This window comes from Scophthalmus maximus, chromosome 2 (genome assembly GCF_022379125.1).
Source record: "Scophthalmus maximus strain ysfricsl-2021 chromosome 2, ASM2237912v1, whole genome shotgun sequence".
NCBI lineage: Eukaryota > Metazoa > Chordata > Actinopteri > Pleuronectiformes > Scophthalmidae > Scophthalmus > Scophthalmus maximus.
Genome location: NC_061516.1, coordinates 18013209 through 18033028, shown reverse-complemented (window position 1 = coordinate 18033028; position 19820 = coordinate 18013209). Strand labels below are relative to the sequence as shown.

The 19820-nt window shown below is 45.0% G+C and overlaps 2 protein-coding genes across 2 annotated transcripts; both read left to right on the top strand.

Moving 5' to 3' along the window:
• Positions 1 to 704: 704 nt before the first annotated feature.
• Positions 705 to 3437, top strand: txndc15 (thioredoxin domain containing 15). The gene is made up of 6 exons (XM_035624931.2): positions 705 to 905; positions 1384 to 1703; positions 2182 to 2328; positions 2459 to 2622; positions 2810 to 2940; positions 3048 to 3437. The coding sequence occupies exons 1-6, from the start codon at positions 809 to 811 to the stop codon at positions 3242 to 3244; spliced, it is 1056 nt and encodes a 351-aa protein (XP_035480824.1). The 5' UTR covers positions 705 to 808; the 3' UTR covers positions 3245 to 3437.
• Positions 3438 to 3782: 345 nt separating this feature from the next.
• Positions 3783 to 18624, top strand: LOC118300491 (pterin-4-alpha-carbinolamine dehydratase 2). Its single transcript, XM_035624935.2, has 4 exons — positions 3783 to 3979; positions 5005 to 5136; positions 16031 to 16111; positions 18393 to 18624. Exons 1-4 carry the CDS (start codon positions 3863 to 3865, stop codon positions 18486 to 18488), a joined length of 426 nt encoding a protein of 141 aa, XP_035480828.1. The 5' UTR covers positions 3783 to 3862; the 3' UTR covers positions 18489 to 18624.
• Positions 18625 to 19820: the final 1196 nt, after the last annotated feature.

Here is a 19820-nt window from a genome sequence, read left to right as displayed (position 1 = left end):
GTCCAAAAGGAACAGTCACCTGCTCCTTTAGGAGATCTAAAAGAACATCTTTGTTTTCTAGACCCAGTGGAATCACTTCTCCTCTAGGGTTTTTTCTGTGGCTCATAGGTCTGTGGGAGTGGAGGCAATGAAGAATATCTTTGTTTAAAGGAATCTGAGAGCAGGAGAAGGTGGAAGAGGAGGGATGAGTTATCAACCTGTGGTTTGTTTCAGAAAGAGGAGCAGTTTTAGAGAGGCAGTGTGAGTAAAGGAAAAAAATTGCAGGTAAACTACTTTTACAGACTTAAGATGAAGAAGGACTTGTGGGGCAACATTATCTCATTTCCTTTCGTAAAGTAAATGATAATAATTATAATAATGATAAATGATCATTTTAATAATCAACAATAATCACATCATGAGAGAATAATTCCAGTTGAGTTAATTTGACCAAGGATTATTTATTGAAAGTGAAAACAGAGAGAGTTTTATTTGTGTTTGTGTGTAATGTATGTGCTCTATTGTTTCTACATCAATGTGGCTCTGTCGTGATTGATAAGAAAAGAAGCACTGACTCTTAACATGGCTGACACGTGGACATTTCACATATTACATTTTATTTGGTGTTATACTTCACAGTGAGGAACCTTCCGGAACCTTCACAAGGGCGCAATTAATGCTTCCGGCCCACTGACCGGAAGCTCTACGTTTATTTCGTTCCGGACCGCTACAGCACGAAAAATTGGTTCCCATGAGCCGATCAACATGACATCTCAACATGTCGTGATCACTGTTCACATTTGTGTGTAGCTGGATACATGTGAGCGACATGACGGGGATCTTGAGCAGGCTTTGCCTGTCGTATGTTTTATTGTTCACGTGTCATCATAATGGTCTCTTGAGGTTTTCGACGGCGACGGCACAAGGTAAGAAACAGTCGCCTGTTAGCTCCACAGAGCTAGCATAACACTGGTACACGATAACAGCGGTTTATGTCAACAAACTTTTCGTCTTAATTTGTTGTTCACGCTTTGGAAAGATCAACCACAGTGGGGGGTTAGATAATGTTTTAACATTTGACCATGTTTATTAAGCTTATGATTTCTGTACGATGCTAATCGAAGGATGCTAATTATCGTTCTAAGTGGATCTGGGGTTTTGTTAGGAAAGCTACTGATTCACTCACGACAACAAACATTAAAAACAACAATGACAATTTAAAATCAAGCTCAGACATTTTTATTTAGCTTGGATCACGTCAGTTCAGCATCATCTGAAAATAAACTATACTATTTTTCACGCTTTTTAACACACTCTTTTGAGCAGATTCGACAAATCCGGAGCAGTGTATCGGGTGTACATGTGGGCTGAGCTCATCATGAATTGTGAATTGGAACTTTTCAGCGCACGATGAGTCTCTGGAGCACAGGCTGTCAGAGGAGGCAAGCCCTGACCTGGAGAACAGCCCCAAGTTTGTGGAGTCAGAAGACCTGGAAACTCTGCCCAAGAGGCAGTTCAAGACGGCTGAGATCGCAGACGCCGTGATGGGCACCGAAGCTCCCATCGATCCGTCTGACATCGAGTCCCTCTTCCCGAAAAATGTGAAAGACTTCCAGTCTGGCTTCTCCCCACCTTGTGACGAGAACAGTGGCGAGTGCGATTCGTCTGTCGAGGCTGCTAAGAGAGCATCGCTGGAGGAGACGAGCACTGAACCGTCCCAGCAGGTAGGTGACAAGAAGAAGGGAGAGAGCGAGAGATGTGAAACATCTTCTTGTTTTTACTATTTAACAGTATTCATTTTGTTTCTGATTGAAGGACATGTGAGTGATTGCAAAACGAAAAGAAAAAAAATTCTCAGAACTAGTGCAGTAACGGTCCATGTCTTTCAAAATCCTGGCCCCAATTATGTAACACAGCGTCAGGAAAGTCTTGAGGTTATTTTATCATATTTTACAAAATTCCCTCCATAGCAACATAAAGAATCATACAATTCTTTATCGACATCTCAGTGATATTTGTGACGAGTTGCGACAAGTAAACTGATTATCATGAGTAAAATTGGTGGAGTTTTGTCCTGGTTTTGATTTCATATTTTTATCCAGAGCATCAATTCTGCAGACCCCGGGTAAGATCATTTAAAAGATAAAACAGTGAAGAGAGGAGAACCCAGCACTTGACTTCTCTGTGGCTGTTTACCTCCAGGTGACCCTCGACATGGTGCACGTGGACGTCTCGACCACCGAGGAGCAGAACGCCACAGAAACTGCCAAGACGTTCAAGGTGAACTGTGATCAGAGGAACATCACAGGAATGGACAGTTTCAGTGTGCACGTCCTCAATGCTTCGCAGGTATTCACACTGGCCTCTGACACTCACCAATTGACTTGTCATTAAGACAACATGTCTCAATGCAGTTTCCTTAATTTCTGACATTTAAAACAAATAGTTTTTTCATTTAACTGCCCCTCATCTCTCTCAGGACCTGATGGAGTTCCTGAATGCTAACGGCACTGAATGCTCTGTGGTGCTGTTCTTCACTTCCTGGTGCCAGTTCTCTGCCAGCCTGGCACCTCACTTCAATGCCCTGCCCCGAGTCTTTCCCAGCATGCACTTCCTGGCACTTGATGCCTCTCAACACAGCAGGTAAATGGTTTAAAATATTTCATCCCGCTTCCTGTGAAAGCCCACATGAATGCACCCATATACATTTGGGTCATCATTTACAGGTTTATAATTTTAATTCAGAATTCCAAATGAGCAACTCTTTGAATTTAAAAACACAATCATCATTTGTCATCCTTGTGTCTTGTCTGATCCCATTTGCCACCAGCCTCTCCACAAGGTTTGGGACCGTGGCAGTGCCCAACATTCTTTTGTTCCAGGGGGCCAAACCCATGGCTCGCTTCAACCACACGGACAGAACACTGGAGACCCTTACCTCATTCATCGCTAACCAGACAGGTACAAACTGCAAAGAAACAGTTTGAAATCATGCTGTATTTACGTTTGAGACTGCAATATGATATGCTTTTGGCATGTCTTTTCCTGAGAAACCCTGTCTGTTCCAGGGTTTGAAGCCGGCGCTGACAGAAACCTTACGGAAGCAGACCGCCTAGGCCCCCTCCCCGGCGTCCCTGTGAAGAGCATCGACTGGCTGCTGGTCTTCTCCATCCTCTTCATCACAGGGTTCAGTCTCTACGCCATTCTGCGAACAGACAGCATCCGCTGGCTAATACCGGGACAGGAGCACGAGCACCAGGACTGAAAACACACCCACAAACCTCTAGATGTAAACATTATTTGATGAATGGTGAACGGTTGCTAATTTGCTTATATTTAAAGTGTTTTATGGACAAAAACAATGATTTGAGCCATTGTTATTTATAGTAAAACATAATGATACTTGGGTGTTAACATTTCAGGGCCATTGGCTGTATTACAGAAGTCTAATCAATGAACTTGTGTTTGTTTTCAATTTCTCATCTGCACCTTTTTTTAATTACATTTTCCTTCATAAGTACAAAGTACAAATAAACTCTAACTTGATGAGGGTGAGGCAGGAAGATCACTGCAGTGGAGCGTTCTACACTATTTTAGTTTTTAATCTGACTCAACTTGGTAACAAATGAACAGGTTATTAAAGGTTATTTTCAGTCGGAAATTATGCGTTAATCCGCCTCTGGAACTATAAATGACTGTGTATTAATGTGCTTGATGAGCACTGACCAGAATGAAAAATACTGTTGTCAAATTTTGTAAAAAAAAAAAAAGAAGAAAAAAAAGTGATTTTAATCAGGCAGTAAACTGAACAGCTATGGTGCAGAGGACGAGCCGGGAGCAGAGGTGATAGTGGAGAAGAAGGGCAGCAGACAAAGCGTCGCTTATGTTCGGGTTAATGTTTAGTCTGAGGACGAGCAGCTCGTCGCCCTGCAGCAGCCATCTGCACCGGCTGAGCAGTCTGCCGCGGCCGCCTCTCTCCCGGAACAACTCGTCCAACATGGTGAGTGCTGGCGGTGACAGGCGGTCCGTTTGTCGGCGCGAACCCTTGTTTCTATAAGCATCTTATCCATCGTTTTGCACACGGGGCTGGGGTTACACAGGTGTGTGAGGTGTAACCTGCCGAGCCGAGCCGAGCCGAGCCGAGCGCAACGTACGGTCGCGTAATGGCAGGTGGCGAAGGTCCCGCTGCCTTCTTTGTCGTGAACTGTCCACCACACTCCATTGGAAAAACTCCAAATTTAAAGATTCCACCTGTAGCTGCTACGTGACACACGCACGTCAAGCAGAGTTTGTTAAATACTTCACTAGTATGATAAGTATCGTGCAGTTCGGCGTGAATTATTTGATGGACATAACTTGCTAGACAATATTTTGATTTAACTTTAAATGTTTATACTTGAATTGGATTAAAAGGGCTTTATCCGCCCGAACGTGTGTTATTTCGTCTTGCGGAGAATTGTAATTTCAGAATAAAGTTGTATATTTTGGATTGAGGTCTGATCGTTAAGTGCCGAAGTGAAGTTATCAACAAGTAAAGTCGAGGGTAAAAAACTCGTCTGTAATTTTGATAAAATAGAAGGCCAACATGAAACTGAATCAAAATGAGTAACGAAGTGTGGTGTGTGTGTGTGTTTGGAAGTGAACATGTTTACAGTTCACTCAGTCACTAACACAGGTGAAGAGGAGTTGCTTTCAGTTGCGAGGCCATTGGTTGTCTGGTTTATACAGTTATCCCTGGCTGCTCGTGTTTGGTGGTAGGTCGCCACCTTGCGGACGCAGCGCTAATTACATCCAGGTAACTGCTGCAAGGTGTGAAACAGTAAAGGCCCATCAGCAGGTTGTCATTGACGGGACGTTGGGTTTATACAAACATAAGAAACCACAATACAAAGAAACACTGTAAATAGCGTGGAGTTTGAAACAGAATCAGCAGACAGTACATTGGCAATTAATTGATGTAAATAACCATGACAAAAACAACTGATTGATGCGTAGTGTGTTCGTTGTGTGTGTGATTGTCCCCAGTCGTCGGACTCCCACTGGCTGTCACCTGCAGACCGGGAGGAGCAGGTGATGGAGCTCAGGGCCACCGGCTGGATGGAGGTGGAGGAGCGCGACGCCATCTTCAAAGACCTCCACTTTAAAACCTTTAATCAGGTGTGTTTGCGTATTGATCTACTCCTTTTTATACACGGTTATTTTATAAAGGCTTCAGACTTTAAAGCAAAGATTATACTTTTTGCAGTTTTGTCAGTATATGCAGATACCTTTTAGGTATTCGTTTTCCGTGCATACACAAAGTAGAAGGAAAGTCAGGTAAAAAACAGAACCTCAGCAGCTCCGCATCACTGTACAGCTGGCGTGCAGAGTGGGTATATATGTTTTAAAAGAAAGACACACAGGCAGCTGACATCTGCTTCAGTGTTTGCAGTTTGTTATTCCAGACGACTGGTAGAGTCTTTCTTAAGTTTTTGTAGTGGTGGAAATCAGTGTGCGCCTGTGATCCGCTGTGGTCTTCAGGGGGCTGTTGTACGCTGGCTGGGGGTTTGTTTGATGGGGATCTCGACGCAGACCACCAGACACATGGCCAGCTTGTTAAACATCAGAATCGTGTGTTTATATGCTGATTGGTTGCAGGTGTAGTTCCTCTCTGCTTTCACCAGTTTCTTCTGGTTCCAGTTTTATTTTAATTTTTGATTCTTACCTGCAAAAGAAAAGCATTAATGAATATCGAAAGATTGTTGTTCATGTGAGAAGCCTTCGTTCCAACTGAAAGGGGGGGAAAAAAGATGAGGAAGAAAATCTGGTTATATACACTTAAAAAAGTGTTTTTAGTTGGTGCACACTTTATCTTGTGAGAAGTCTTCTGCACTCGCATTAAATTCACCGCAGCTTGTGAAATGAAGGACACATCAAATATTCTCAACTCAAGGTTCACTTTCAAGCATTTTCCAGAGCTCGTGTCGTTGTCTCATGGTCTTCTTCGGAGTAGTACACAGTTTTGTCATGCGATTTTAAGTCCTTAAAAACAGCCACGTGTGATATGATTGGAAACCTCTACCCATCAAGAAAACCTCGAGATTATGTTAGATCAGAGATATGTATTTTGAGTATGTGTTCGATGTGAAAAGGATAAAAATGTTCAGGATCTCCTGAGTAATCGAGCTACTTCAAGAAGTACTGCAAACACTAGCAAGTGTTTAATTTGATGCGCCTGTTGTACGGGACGGACGGGGTTTTGTCAAATCAGGACAAGTCAGATAGTATCAGGAGACTTCTCGACTACATCATAGATCCTGTTTCCTTCTGAGGGTCGAAGAAAAGCTGAAAGAAATGTTTTGTGGTCGAACACTGATGGGCAGCTTGCGACTCTGCCTCAGCACTGTACCGGGGCAAAGTAAACTGCAACATCTCAAGGCCACTTAGCGGACTTCCTCTAATCCCGTCGTTAGTTGTTTTAGCCCCTGAAATAGTCTGTTTTTACACTTCCCCGCGTTTGAAGTCGGGGGGCCGAGCGCTGACCTCCGCCATCTGCTCGTCCTGGCTCTAAAGCCTCTCCTCTTACCCCGACACGTCAGGCAGCATTACGCTGACACACGCCAGGCAGCCAGTTGGCAGCAATTGGGGTTTCGATCAGAATGATTTCTTTCACAAACAATCAAATTGGTTAAAATGTTTCATCTGGTTCACAAACCACTAACAACCCCATCATTCCTCCTGGTAGATGTGCTGGGCTTTCTCGTTTTTTTTCTTCCTTTCTCCCTCTTGCTCGTTGCCACCCTCCGTTCCCCACGTCTGTCTCCCTGTCTCTGTCTGTCTCTCATTCTGTGCCCCATGTTATTGGGGGAATGAGCTCACGTTGTTCCAATTGTACATGTTGGCAACTCTCTCCGTCTGTCTCTCTGTCCTTCTTTTTCACTCTCTTTTATTCTCTCTCCAGCTGCATTTTGCAAACTTTCTCGCCGGTCTTTTCGTGGTTGTTCTTTTAAAGGGTCTTTTTTTAGCGGAGGAGAATGGAGATGAGGAGCGACATGCTGGCTGGTTTCCATCCGCCACTGCGAGTGATGGGCTTGAGGAAATCAGATCCCAGAGAGTTTATAATGAGAATAACAAATCCCCATTGTGTTAGTGGAAACACTTCCTCTCTTTGTCTCTAGGGGGTGACAGAGCTGCACCCATGACTATGTATATCCACATATCGGGAGCGGAGCCACATGAGGCACAGAACCAGTCAGAGCTGCAAATGGCGTTAAAAAGAACATGACAGCTAGACTTGCTTTTTTATTTATTTTTTTAACTTTATTTTTCTTTGATTACACCAAGTGGAAAGTGTTATGATGCTGTTGTGGGCAGCACAGTAATTTATCTGCGGCCATGTGGGTACACTGTGCGTCGTTAGTGGCAGTAGTCTGAGACGTAAATATGAGTTATTTTCCTTGTCAGAGTCCAGAATATTTAATCAGGTTTGAGAGGTGAAATCCTCGCTCTGGAGTCCCTTTGGTCAGTGAGAATCCCTTCAATTACATGTGGAAATGTGTGTGTGTGTGTGTATGTATGTCTTTTAATACTGTAAATTTAGGTTGGAATTGTGTATGTTTTTAAGTTGCAGGCATTGATATTGTTTACACTTCGAGTTTTATGTCAACGGTGTTTACAGACGACCGTCTGCTTTACATTTCAGTGGATGAAGTGGAAACATTGAAGTGAAATGCGTAGATGCAGTGTGTGTGTGTGTGTGTGTGTGTGTGTGTGTGTGTGTGTGTGTGTGTGTGTGTGTGTGTGTGTGTGTGTGTGTGTGTGTGTGTGTGTGTGTGTGTGTGTGTGTGTGTGTGTGTGTGTGTGTGTGTGTGTGTGTGTGTGTGTGTGTGTGTGTGTGTGTGTGTGTGTGTGTGTCAGAGAGGTGAGCTGGCCATGCTCAGCTGTTTTGTTATGTTAGCTGAGGTTGACAACTATGACATTCCTTCTCTCCCCGCAACACTAGATGGAAAAATGGCTGCTTTGTAGTCGCTCTCGCAAAGTGAACAGAAACTTTTAGCCAGGTGTGTGTCCAGTGTGTACTCGACTGATTTCGTTCAAGGGTAAAACAAGAAAGCGAGAACGTCCACGAGTGAAGAGTTCATTTTGGTTTTCCAGACATTCACTAGTGGTGAGTAGACTGACAAAAAAATCATCAGCGGATCTGGTTTTGCAAGACAAAATTTTGCTTCTCTGTGAAGTCTTTGGAAGAATTGCCAAACAAGAGGATTTGCTGCTTTTTTCTTTTGTCTCATATCCTGTTAAATTGACTACTTGGACTTGACTAAGGGCTCACCTTGACAGAACTTCCCCTAGGAATATGTAAGATTCTTTTGATTTACTAATCAAGCAGCAGATCAATAAGTTTTAGTCCTATGTAGTGTAACTCATCGCATAGTTAATTCAGGTGCCACACAGCTCTAATTATGTGGCCTGTCATGTCACACCATTATCAATGAACACATTAAAATTGGCATTCAAAATTGGCATTTATATATTTTGATACATTATACTCTTTATAAATATTGGCATTATAAATTCATTGATATCTTAGAAGGGGCTTTATTGCTGCATTTATGTTCTCCATCAAACTGATGCCGTGATGCAGTGAAACATCTGAGGTCACATCAGAAAGATGTTCAGTGTCAAAATGTTTGCGGGAAAACACAAGAAATCACAATTGAGCTGGAATTCACAATATTTACAGTCATATTCATGCAAAATAAAAAAGGAGACAAACAACACACCATTGCTCTGGTTCACCACAATAACCACTTTAAGAGCATGGGGGGGGGGGGGGGGGGGGGGGGTGCAGTGTTCAGGCTGCTCCCCCTGCTCCCTCTACTCCCTCTGCTCCTCCTGCTCCCTCTGCTCCTCCTGCTCCCTCTGCTCCCTCTGCTCCCTCTGCTCCTCCTGCTCCCTCTACTCCCTCTGCTCCCTCTGCTCCTCCTGCTCCCTCTGCTCCCTCTGCTCCTCCTGCTCCCTCTGCTCCCTCTGCTCCTCCTGCTCCCTCTACTCCCTCTGCTCCCTCTGCTCCTCCTGCTCCCTCTGCTCCTCCTGCTCCCCTCTGCTCCCCCTGCTCCTCCTGCTCCCTCTGCTCCTCCTGCTCCCTCTACTCCCTCTGCTCCCTCTGCTCCCTCTGCTCCTCCTGCTCCCTCTACTCCCTCTGCTCCCTCTGCTCCTCCTGCTCCCTCTGCTCCCTCTGCTCCCTCTACTCCCTCTGCTCCTCCTGCTCCCTCTGCTCCTCCTGCTCCCTCTGCTCCTCCTGCTCCTCCTGCTCCCTCTGCTCCTCCTGCTCCCTCTACTCCCTCTGCTCCTCCTGCTCCCTCTGCTCCTCCTGCTCCCTCTGCTCCTCCTGCTCCCTCTGCTCCCTCTGCTCCTCCTGCTCCTCCTGCTCCTCCTGCTCCCTCTGCTCCTCCTGCTCCCTCTGCTCCTCCTGCTCCCTCTGCTCCCTCTGCTCCTCCTGCTCCCTCTGCTCCCTCTGCTCCTCCTGCTCCCTCTGCTCCTCCTGCTCCCTCTGCTCCCTCTGCTCCTCCTGCTCCCTCTGCTCCTCCTGCTCCCTCTGCTCCCTCTGCTCCTCCTGCTCCCTCTGCTCCTCCTGCTCCCTCTGCTCCCTCTGCTCCCCCTGCTCCCCCTGCTCCCCCTGCTCCCTCTGCTCCTCCTGCTCCTCCTGCTCCCTCTGCTCCTCCTGCTCCTCCTGCTCCCTCTGATCCCTCTGCTCCTCCTGCTCCCTCTGCTCCCCCTGCTCCTCCTGCTCCCTCTGCTCCCTCTGCTCCTCCTGCTCCCTCTACTCCCTCTACTCCCTCTGCTCCCTCTGCTCCTCCTGCTCCCTCTACTCCCTCTGCTCCCTCTACTCCCCCTGCTCCCCCTGCTCCCTCTGCTCCTCCTGCTCCTCCTGCTCCTCCTGCTCCCTCTGCTCCTCCTGCTCCTCCTGCTCCTCCTGCTCCCTCTGCTCCTCCTGCTCCCTCTGATCCCTCTGCTCCCTCTGCTCCCTCTGCTCCTCCTGCTCCCTCTACTCCCTCTGCTCCCCCTGCTCCCTCTGCTCCCCCTGCTCCCTCTGCTCCTCCTGCTCCCTCTGCTCCCTCTGCTCCTCCTGCTCCCTCTACTCCCTCTGCTCCTCCTGCTCCCTCTGCTCCTCCTGCTCCCTCTGCTCCCTCTGCTCCTCCTGCTCCCTCTGCTCCCTCTGCTCCTCCTGCTCCCTCTGCTCCTCCTGCTCCCTCTGCTCCCTCTACTCCCTCTGCTCCTCCTGCTCCCTCTGCTCCCTCTGCTCCTCCTGCTCCCTCTGCTCCTCCTGCTCCCTCTGCTCCCTCTGCTCCTCCTGCTCCCTCTGCTCCCTCTGCTCCCTCTACTCCCTCTGCTCCTCCTGCTCCTCCTGCTCCTCCTGCTCCTCCTGCTCCTCCTGCTCCCTCTGCTCCCCCTGCTCCTCCTGCTCCCTCTACTCCCTCTACTCCCTCTGCTCCCCTCTGCTCCTCCTGCTCCCTCTACTCCCTCTACTCCCTCTGCTCCTCCTGCTCCCTCTACTCCCTCTGCTCCTCCTGCTCCTCCTGCTCCCTCTACTCCCTCTGCTCCCCTCTGCTCCCTCTACTCCCTCTGCTCCCTATGCTCCGCTATCAGGGGCTGATCCTCCTTTTAGTCCAGGGCCCCTCCCACACAAATGTCCTTCAAGCCTCTGCCTCTAGATGTGGGCCTCACTCTGCTTGTGTTGAAGAACTAAAACTGAGCCCTAAAATTACATGTAGTACCCCTCCTCACTCACTCACTCACTCACCCACAGAATTTTAAAAAAACATTTAAAATGTTGCTGAAATTGTCCACTTCCTTGCTCCATGTAATGTCCGTCTGTTCTTCTCTGCCACACAAACGATTTTCAAAATTCCGAATTAAATTCTATGTGAAGAGTTAAACAGCTGTGTGATGATGATCATTTATCATTTTCGTCAATTATTTACTGAAAATAATAAACATTGGCTCGATACTGCTCCAAAAAATTCCTATGATATCTTGGTTTTCTTTGTGTCATATTAATATAAAATGTACACTTTTGAATAAAGATGAAATAATTCATTGAAATAACCGTCTGTAACTTAATGTACTCTCCAGTTTAATGTTATAGTAGACTTGTTTAAGTGTGCTCTTCCCTGTTGGGTTTCCCCGACTGGCTCTACTCTGGGATGGGTGTGGTGAGTCAACTTGTTTTTTAAGAGCTGCTAACCCTCAAAGAATTCTGTCAGCGGACAGTTTTGGTGTCGTAATAAACCGTTTCAGCGGTTTTACCACCACGACAAAAATAAAATTCTGATTGAAGCCCAGAAGGCTGGATATTTTCTGGCAAGAAAATGTTCTAAATGGTTAAAAAAAAAAAGAAGTAGACTAAAGCTTATCTAACACACACATTCATACTGACCCTTCAAAAGTGCTCTCGCCGTATCCTTTACTTAGAGTGCCAGGCCGGTTACTTGGCTCAGCGGTGTTCAGTTATCACCTCTCTCTCCAAAAGGGAACTTTCCCTGGGAACTGGAGGCGTCCTGCATTCATGTCATCGTGTGGAAATGGCTGGAGGGAAGCCGCGAGGTGTGGCGCCCAAGCAGAGGCGGTTAGATAATGTGGCTATCGGTTCTTGGGTAAGCTAAGATGGCCCTGACGTCTGCTGTCTTTTGACAAGCCCAATGTCTCTTTAAGCCCTGGCTGGCGAACCTGCAGCTGATGAGGGGGTTTGCATAAGTCGGCCTCAACGCCATGCTGGAGCATTACATGACACTCCTTTACATAAATAGGAGAATACATGAGTGAACATTTAGCACACACGACGTGAGTGGTTGCAGCGTGGAGGTGCGTGTATCGTCTTTGTCAGAGTATCAAATTGAAGCTCTTCACTGTGTTTCTCGACTTTGAGAACGTTAATTTGAGAAGATGAATCCCTGACGCTGATGTTAAACATGCCCAGCAGAGCTCTCTCTCTACAACACGAAGGAACCTCACCACTTGGCAGCTTGGCTTCATAATTATTTCATATTTCTCTTGAAGTTACATGTCAACTTAGCGGGCAGCCTTATCCGGCCAGCTGGAAGCTTTGAGAAGAGCTGTTTGGGTAAGAGGAGAAATGAGACATAAGAGGTGTGGTCATCATCATCATCATCATCATCATCATCATCATCACCAGCACCACCGTGCAATTCACAGCCTTCTTGCCTTTCACTGCAGAAGAGCAAAGGTTTTCCAGCGGGCTGATGCTGACGCGGGTGATGATGGGGCTCGCAGGGTAATCATCATGTAGTCATGGTGGTGTGTAATGGAGGAGAGCAGCTTGTCTTCTTGTGTGTGTGTGTGTGTGCCGGTGTGTGTGCCGGTGTGTGTGCCGGTGTGTGTGCCGGTACATACTTGTGTGTGCGCGAGGTAAGGTTTGCATATGTGCATTTGTACATGCAAGCGGTGTGTGCATGTATGTGTCTGTCAGAGAGAGAGTGAGAGTAGGCACAATCTGCATGCACTTAGTCCTGGCAAGGCAGAGCAGGCGTTTCTAAGCCCCTGGACCGAGCGGCAGTGGAAAACCGATCTGTAAATAACAGACATGTGTTTGAAACTGAGTCCTGTGTTCCAGCCCACGGCCGCAATGAGAGCGAGAACACCACTCTGCTCCGACGTCAAATTGTCTCATCCAGTGTTGTATGACAATCATGCCGTAATAGCACCAAAATGACTCCTCAGAAGCGGGTGCACGGGGAAAGGGGCATGGTGGGGGTCTGCCTTCGGGTGTTTCTGATTATTTGAGATGGGGGCCTGCGTAATGTCATGTCAAATTATTTGACTCTGACAGCTACAGCTTGTTGGGCCGGCTGGAAAGAATGGCTGGGTGGCTGAGAGGATGGATAGCCGACTGGCTGGCTGACATGTTGACTCGAGACGTGTGGCCCGGGCAATACAAACAGGGTCAACAAAGCACTTTGAGACGGAGAGTCCTTGACCTCTGTTGACACAAGACCTCAGCTGGGAGTTGAGAGTTGGTTTTATTTTCTTGTTTGGCCCAAGTGGAGGGCGTCGAGGTGACCTGCGGGTGACAGACAGGTCGTAGCACAGCCGCTGCGCCAGCATTGTGTCCTGCTCCTCTGCTTACTGCCCCCGAGGGACCACCACTTATGATAGGAGGCTGATGTAGGGCACGGTTTTTCAGGCCTTTTCAGGATTTCAGGGTTTTTTTGGACATTCAACTCCAATTCACTTGTAGAAGGAGATTACTTCTCTTCGTCTCTGGGTTCACGTCGCACATACAGACTCAACTTCTCATCTTCTGTTCCGCATGCCCCTGTGCCCTACACAGGAGGACATTTTGATCTGTGGTTCGTTCACACATGAACGGGTTCTAAACAGGGACGTGTAATTTGCAGCGAAAGTGTGACACGCGTATTTTACAGCACTTTGAAAACACTCTTATTTGAATACTAATACAACATTTGTTCCTGATCATTGACGAGCTTCATCGTGCCACGAGCTGGCATTGGAAGACAAATATAACTCTCGAATTAAAACCGAAGTGAAGTGTTCAAGCTATTGCTCCAGACTTGAAATTCTTTCCTCTGCCAAGTTTGGAAATGTGTGGAAATGCATCACACAGATGTGTGACTGCAGATGTTTGCAGTTACAGACCCGTCATAATATCAGGGAATCTACAACTGTGTTATTTCGATAATTTTTTACTTTTGAGTGGTGTGCCCCAGTTGGCAGATGCGCAGCGTTAAAAGGGAACCTCCCTGTATTTAAGAGGGATGGACATCCATTATTAACACATGCTGATCAAGGCCGGGGACCAGTGTGTCTCCAGTGATTCATGTGAAACCCAGTTCCAGGTAAATGCAACAATCTTTTCTTGAACTTGTAAAGCCCGGCCACGTCAACATACAACATTTGAAATACTCACCAAAATCCTCAACTATAGGAAAGGAATTAAATAATTATTGCAGGTGTATTGTTTTAATTTGTTGGCCACTTGGGGGCAGCAGAAACACATTGTGAACATATGACCTCTTTCGTTGAGCTTATTTACACGGAAGCGTTATGGAGCAACGGAGATATGATTTATTTAGAGTCTGATGTATGAAATTAATTCCAATCTCCCTTCGCTTCTATCTGTGTGTTGTCTCTTACAAAACATGAGGGAAACATCTGGCCTTTTAGCTGCTAAGTGTTAAGAATGATGAGTGTTAAGCAAAAAGGTAAAGTTAAGGGCCAGACATATGAACAATAAGTCAAATCTCACTGTAAATCTCTGTAAAGCCGAGGGGAGCTTCAGACTCAGGTGGCAAATGTCTTTCGGTTCATAGGATCACTACAAGCGAGCCTTCAATTATTGTCGGATTGTTTTCACATTGTCATTAAATTCATAAATCAAAACTAATACTGGACTTTTTAGGCCGAACCTGATATTCCTCCCTCACAGGTAACTCCGATAATGGACCGTGAGTTTTTGCAAGAGCGCGGCGTCTTGAAATGGGACAATGTGCGTGAACCATTAAGTTTTCACACAGAATCCTTTTACCTGTCACTCAATGTTCCTCGGCGGCAGATTAGCCTGAGCTCGGCCCGGAGAGCGAGAGAGACGGGACATGTTTGGACAACACCTGACATGACAGGCTGCCTAACCATCTCCATCAGAGCCAATGAGCACTGAGAGAAAGCAGACCGCCTCAGTCTCCAAATTGGTGCCAGCGGGGTCAAGTTGCAGGAATATGCCAATTACTTAAATTGATCAGGAGACGGTTTCCTTGATAACCAATTTGATCAAGCTGCTGATCGTGTTACACGCGCCGCACTGCGCGGGCACCGAACAGGACGTTTCAGAAATTGGTTACAATGCACTAAAAAGGCTAAACGCAATTTCCTCTGTGAGAGTAATTCTGTTTTGTCATGTCAGGTGGTGGACGGGGCTGCAGCCATGGCCTGTAAACAATGGCGTTTCAGTTGATTTAATTAGGCAGGGAGGAAGTATTTAGGGGCTTAATTGAGATTGCAGTGGGAAATTGCTCTGAAATAGGTCTACCAGATTTTTTTTTCCTCCTCTCACAGTGAGCATGACGAGGGATTTCACTCTTCTCTTTGTAGATAATTAGAATAACCATAATCATTCCCTGGATGGCCTGTGATTGGAGAGGGCCACATGCCGAAGTTGAAATATGAAGTGTGTATGTCTGTGAGTGTGTGCATGGGAGATCTCTGCTCCTATACGTGGAAGTATGCCCACATGCATTCAGGACAGTTTTCTACATGTGCTTCTCTGCGCCTCAGATGGCAGCATTGCTCCTTGTGCTGTGTGTGTCTGCATGTTTCGTTTTTTGTGAGTGAACATTTTGTGAGTTCAAGAATTTTTTTTAGGATTTATATATTGTTTTCTTTTTAAACATAAGATAAGATAAGAAAATCATTTATTGATCCCCATGGGGGACATTTGGGTATTACAGCAGCCCAGGGATAGAATGAGCACAGGATGAGAATAGAATTAAAACAGAATAAGAATATTAATATAATAATATGAATGAATATAAATGGAATAATTTAAAATAGAAATATATAGAACAAAAATAGAACTATATAGAAAAAAATCAAGTAAAACGTTTTGATTTGATATAACAAAATGATCAAGTGACAATATTTTTTTTTTTACAAATTAGTAAAAAAAAACTGGCTGTTGGTGTATTAAAAAGATACTGAATGAAAATATAGTAAATTACTGTTGCAGAGATATAAAAATGTCTTGTTTTGCAACAGGGGAATTAGGTATTATCTCTATCTGTTGGGTGTAAAAGTGCATTACTGTAAATCAGAGAGTTTTTATTCTCATATTTTGCATCTGGAAAACTCAATGATTTCTCACTGGTGAAAAATATAAGATTTTTTCCCCCCCAAACTATTTTATAGTGGTGTTGGTGATGTTGAACAATTTAATACCCTCCTCATATCAGTGAAGGCAGAGTGCACACAAAAAAAGAAGAGAAATCCACTTCCTGAATTGTTTTTGATCGACAGTTGATCTTTTCTTCCCATCCAGGCGTTTGGCTTCATGTCTCGTGTGGCTCTGCAGGCAGAGAAGATGAACCATCACCCAGAATGGTTCAATGTTTATAATAAGGTAATAACTGTCTCCACATTATGGTTCAGGTCATACATTGTAATAATGATTGAGGTGTCACTTACAGTGTTGAATTTGTTTGGTATCCATAACAGAAATTGCGCCTTGTACAATCAAACAGTGATGCTGTGTCTGATATGTTTGAGTTACTGCCGCGATTTTACAATGCTACAATTGGTTTATAACAAATTACAGACACATCGATATCAATCAACTTCGGATAAAGGCAGATTTTTTTTTTCATGTCAAACAATCTGCAGTGGTTCTGGAGAGCGCCCCACAAAAAGCCTGAAACACACTTCATTAGTCAGAGAGGGGGGAAAATAAGAAACGCAGTAGCTTCACACTGTAATCCCATCGTTTTTCTTGTGAAAAGCTTTGCAGATATCTCTACCTCCCCTCCGCGAAGCCCCCAACACTCTGTCGCACACACTCACTGTCTCTGCCTTACAAATAAAGTAATGGCTGATATGACAAACCCAGTCCCTGAAAATCTCTCCGCATTAGACTGCAGCCACTGAGTTACTGTGTGGTGGACCGGGCCGCTCCGAGAGGAATGCTGCTCCTAATCCACTCTTTATTAAAGTGGCTGTAGGACGGTGCTACAGGTCTCTGGGCCCCACAGCACTTTCCACCAGACACTTACACGTAAATCCCACAATGACTGAGGTTCAGCCTTGACAAAATAGATGCTGTATATACCGAGCTACTGCTAATATTCTATTCATGGTCTGTTTTGTTTTTGTGGTTGTTGATATTAAAATGTGAGTTTAGACATTCTTTTTTTCCTCCCTGAGCCAGAGCTACTTTCCATTGGCTGAGTCAAACCTCTGTGGGTGGAGCCAAAAACATCCACTCAAATGTTTCTCAATGTGTTCTGAAGGAAGAGTGGGAGGTCCGCTGAATCAATCACTGTTCTTATATACACGCAGTTGCCAGGTCATTGGGTTCACCTAGGCGAAGGCAAAGTACGGTGGCCCGGAAGTCTGAAACAGGTTCTAAAAGCATGAATGCAAAAGTCCCCAAAAAATGTAAATGAAAGACAACGGATGTTGCTAGTGGCTGCCATGGCGATATTCACATGGTAGAGACAGTGACTGTGAGTTCTGTCACTCATCAAATGTGTTGAGAGAATTAACCCTAATATCGCTACGTCTCTATACACTTGGTCTATCTTGCTAATGTTGACGTACTGCATAGCTGGCTCCATAATAGCCGAACATTAGACGGCAGAATACATAAATGTGAACAACATTGCTCATTTATGACAACCACATAGCGATAATAATCAAAGTTACACATTCACCTCAAACAGTGGCAGCCGATGTCTACATCCGTTGTGGCGTTTGCTTTGTTGTGACTTTTGCCTTCATGTTGCGGTCTTTGCATTCCGTTCGAGACTTCTGGGCCACCGTACCAAACTGCGGCATCCAAAAGGACCACTAGTTGAATCAATACCTCTGAAACTGAATATTATAATCTTCATGAAGGGAGGATTCCTTGTAGGACTGTTATTCAGTTCCTCAAAAACTGGCAGCTGAGAGTATCAGTCACTCTACTTCTAGAAATAGTTCTACATTTTTGGGAAATAATGTTCATTTGCTTTCTTTTTTTAAAATTGAGATGAGCAGATCAATCTCAAGTCTGTGCCTTGCGGCTGGAGTCGAATGCAGAGGCTGCACAGAAGTACTGAACTGTTAGATAAACTGTTGTTAGTCAAGAAATAACTCCCAACTGCCCATGAAAGTAAGCTCTTAAGTCAACAACAAAAATATGAGGCACATTTACAACTACCAACAGAAAATATTGGTCAACTTATGCTTTCACGAGCAAGTATAAAAACATAAACGACAAGTGGACTGTCCTCTTATGACCCAGGTTATGTTTTCATTGCCCTTTGTCTGTCTGTCAATATGTCTGTCAGCAGGATTACTCAAAAACATGACCTAAGGAAGAACCCATTAAACTTTGGAGTGGATCCGGATAGAAACCTGTACCAGGATTATTATTTTTTTAAAACTTTCTTTAACATGGCGAGATGGGCGTTAGCCTTGGTGGAGGAATGCGCTCTCTGAGCGTCCTTCTCCTTATTTCATAGCTGCAAAAGCTTAAGAATACTCTCCCAGAGAGCTTATGCCTTGAGCAAGTTTTCAGCTCCCGTTGTCCCCTGGACTCTTATTTTATGTATGACTATAATTACGACATTAATTGTTGTTGTTTTCCTGTCTGACCTGTGACCTGTGCTTTGCTAATTGGAAACAATGGTTACCTGTCCTCACAGGTCCAGATCACATTGACGACGCACGACTGTGGAGGACTGTCAAAACGGGACATCAAGATGGCCAAGTTTATCGACAAAATTTCCCTTTCTATGTAATATTTTTGTCTTTAATCTGAAAGTTTAATTTCTTTTCTTTTCAGTTTTTCTAGTCTCCCTCACAGTTCGGTCAAATAATCTTTTTTGTCTCCTACGTGTCCATATCCTGCCTCAAATAAAATCCGTGGAAATACAATATTTTCATGTTTTAATTTTGTTTATAGCACATTATATTAAAGCTTTGTGTAATAATAAAACTTACAATAATGTAGCCCTGCACTGACAATTGAATTATACAGATTTTTAAATTTATTTTTTAATTTGTAAAACATCTCGCCCTGTGGTTTAGATTCAGAATTCCATCACTAAATGATTCTGGCTGGTTTCACTTGATTGTTTATGTCACTGTGTGGTTTTCTTGTTTTCACCAGTGTTTATTTTCACACATGGAATTAGAGCGGAGTGTAATTGCTCTGCAGCGCTCAGTCCTGCACTCGCCAATGATCCGCAGGATACTTTCTCCTGTCAGTCCTCCACCACGCCACATGTTCTCCTCTGGCCCCGGAGAGTGGGAGCAAAAACGAGAAAGGGGTCAGAGTCAGTAGGAAGGGGATTTATTTGATTTACGGTTTGGTAAGGGATGAGTCGAACAGGGCTGCTGTGTTTTCCGGACTGGGTCGCCATCAGGAGAAGATCAGCAAAGAGAAAAGAGTGAAATCAAAGCCAAATCAGTAGGACTGTGTTCATGCTGCCAGCGTGTGTTAAAAAAAGCCTCTTTCTCTCACCGCTCCGATCTCTGTGTGGGGAATATGAAGTTACAGCCAGCAGGTCACTGATTTACACATTATAGCTTGTCTGTTGAATTTATTCTGAAACCAAAGTCTTAAAACGACAAGTTGCAGTTTCACTGTATCAAAACTATTTCTTGAACTACACCTGGAACTTGGTGCGTCAATAACGGTGTAGTCTGGTCGGCATTTAAACCAAAGGTAACATAACGCTAGTCCTGTTGATGCTACAGCTGCACAACTGCTGAGCTCCTCCCAAGATGATCTAACTTAACTTGCATTTGGTGACTTGCCACCTATTAAGAGGATTCAAATGAAATGAGTGGAGTGAAATTACTTTTCGCTATGAGAGCAGTCAAAGTCATCATCCATCCATTTTCTGTGCTGCTTATTCTGTAAGGAGTTGCGGGGGGCTGGAGCCAATCCCACCTCGGGTTTGGCGAGAGGTCGACGACCCATCACAGCAACACACAGCGACTCTTCAAACTCACATTCACACCTACAGTCAAATTTGAATTACATTTAACCTAAAACAAATCTGCATGTCTGTGAACTCTGGGAGAAACCTATGATGTGGATCTTTTTGCTGAGGCGACAGTGCTGA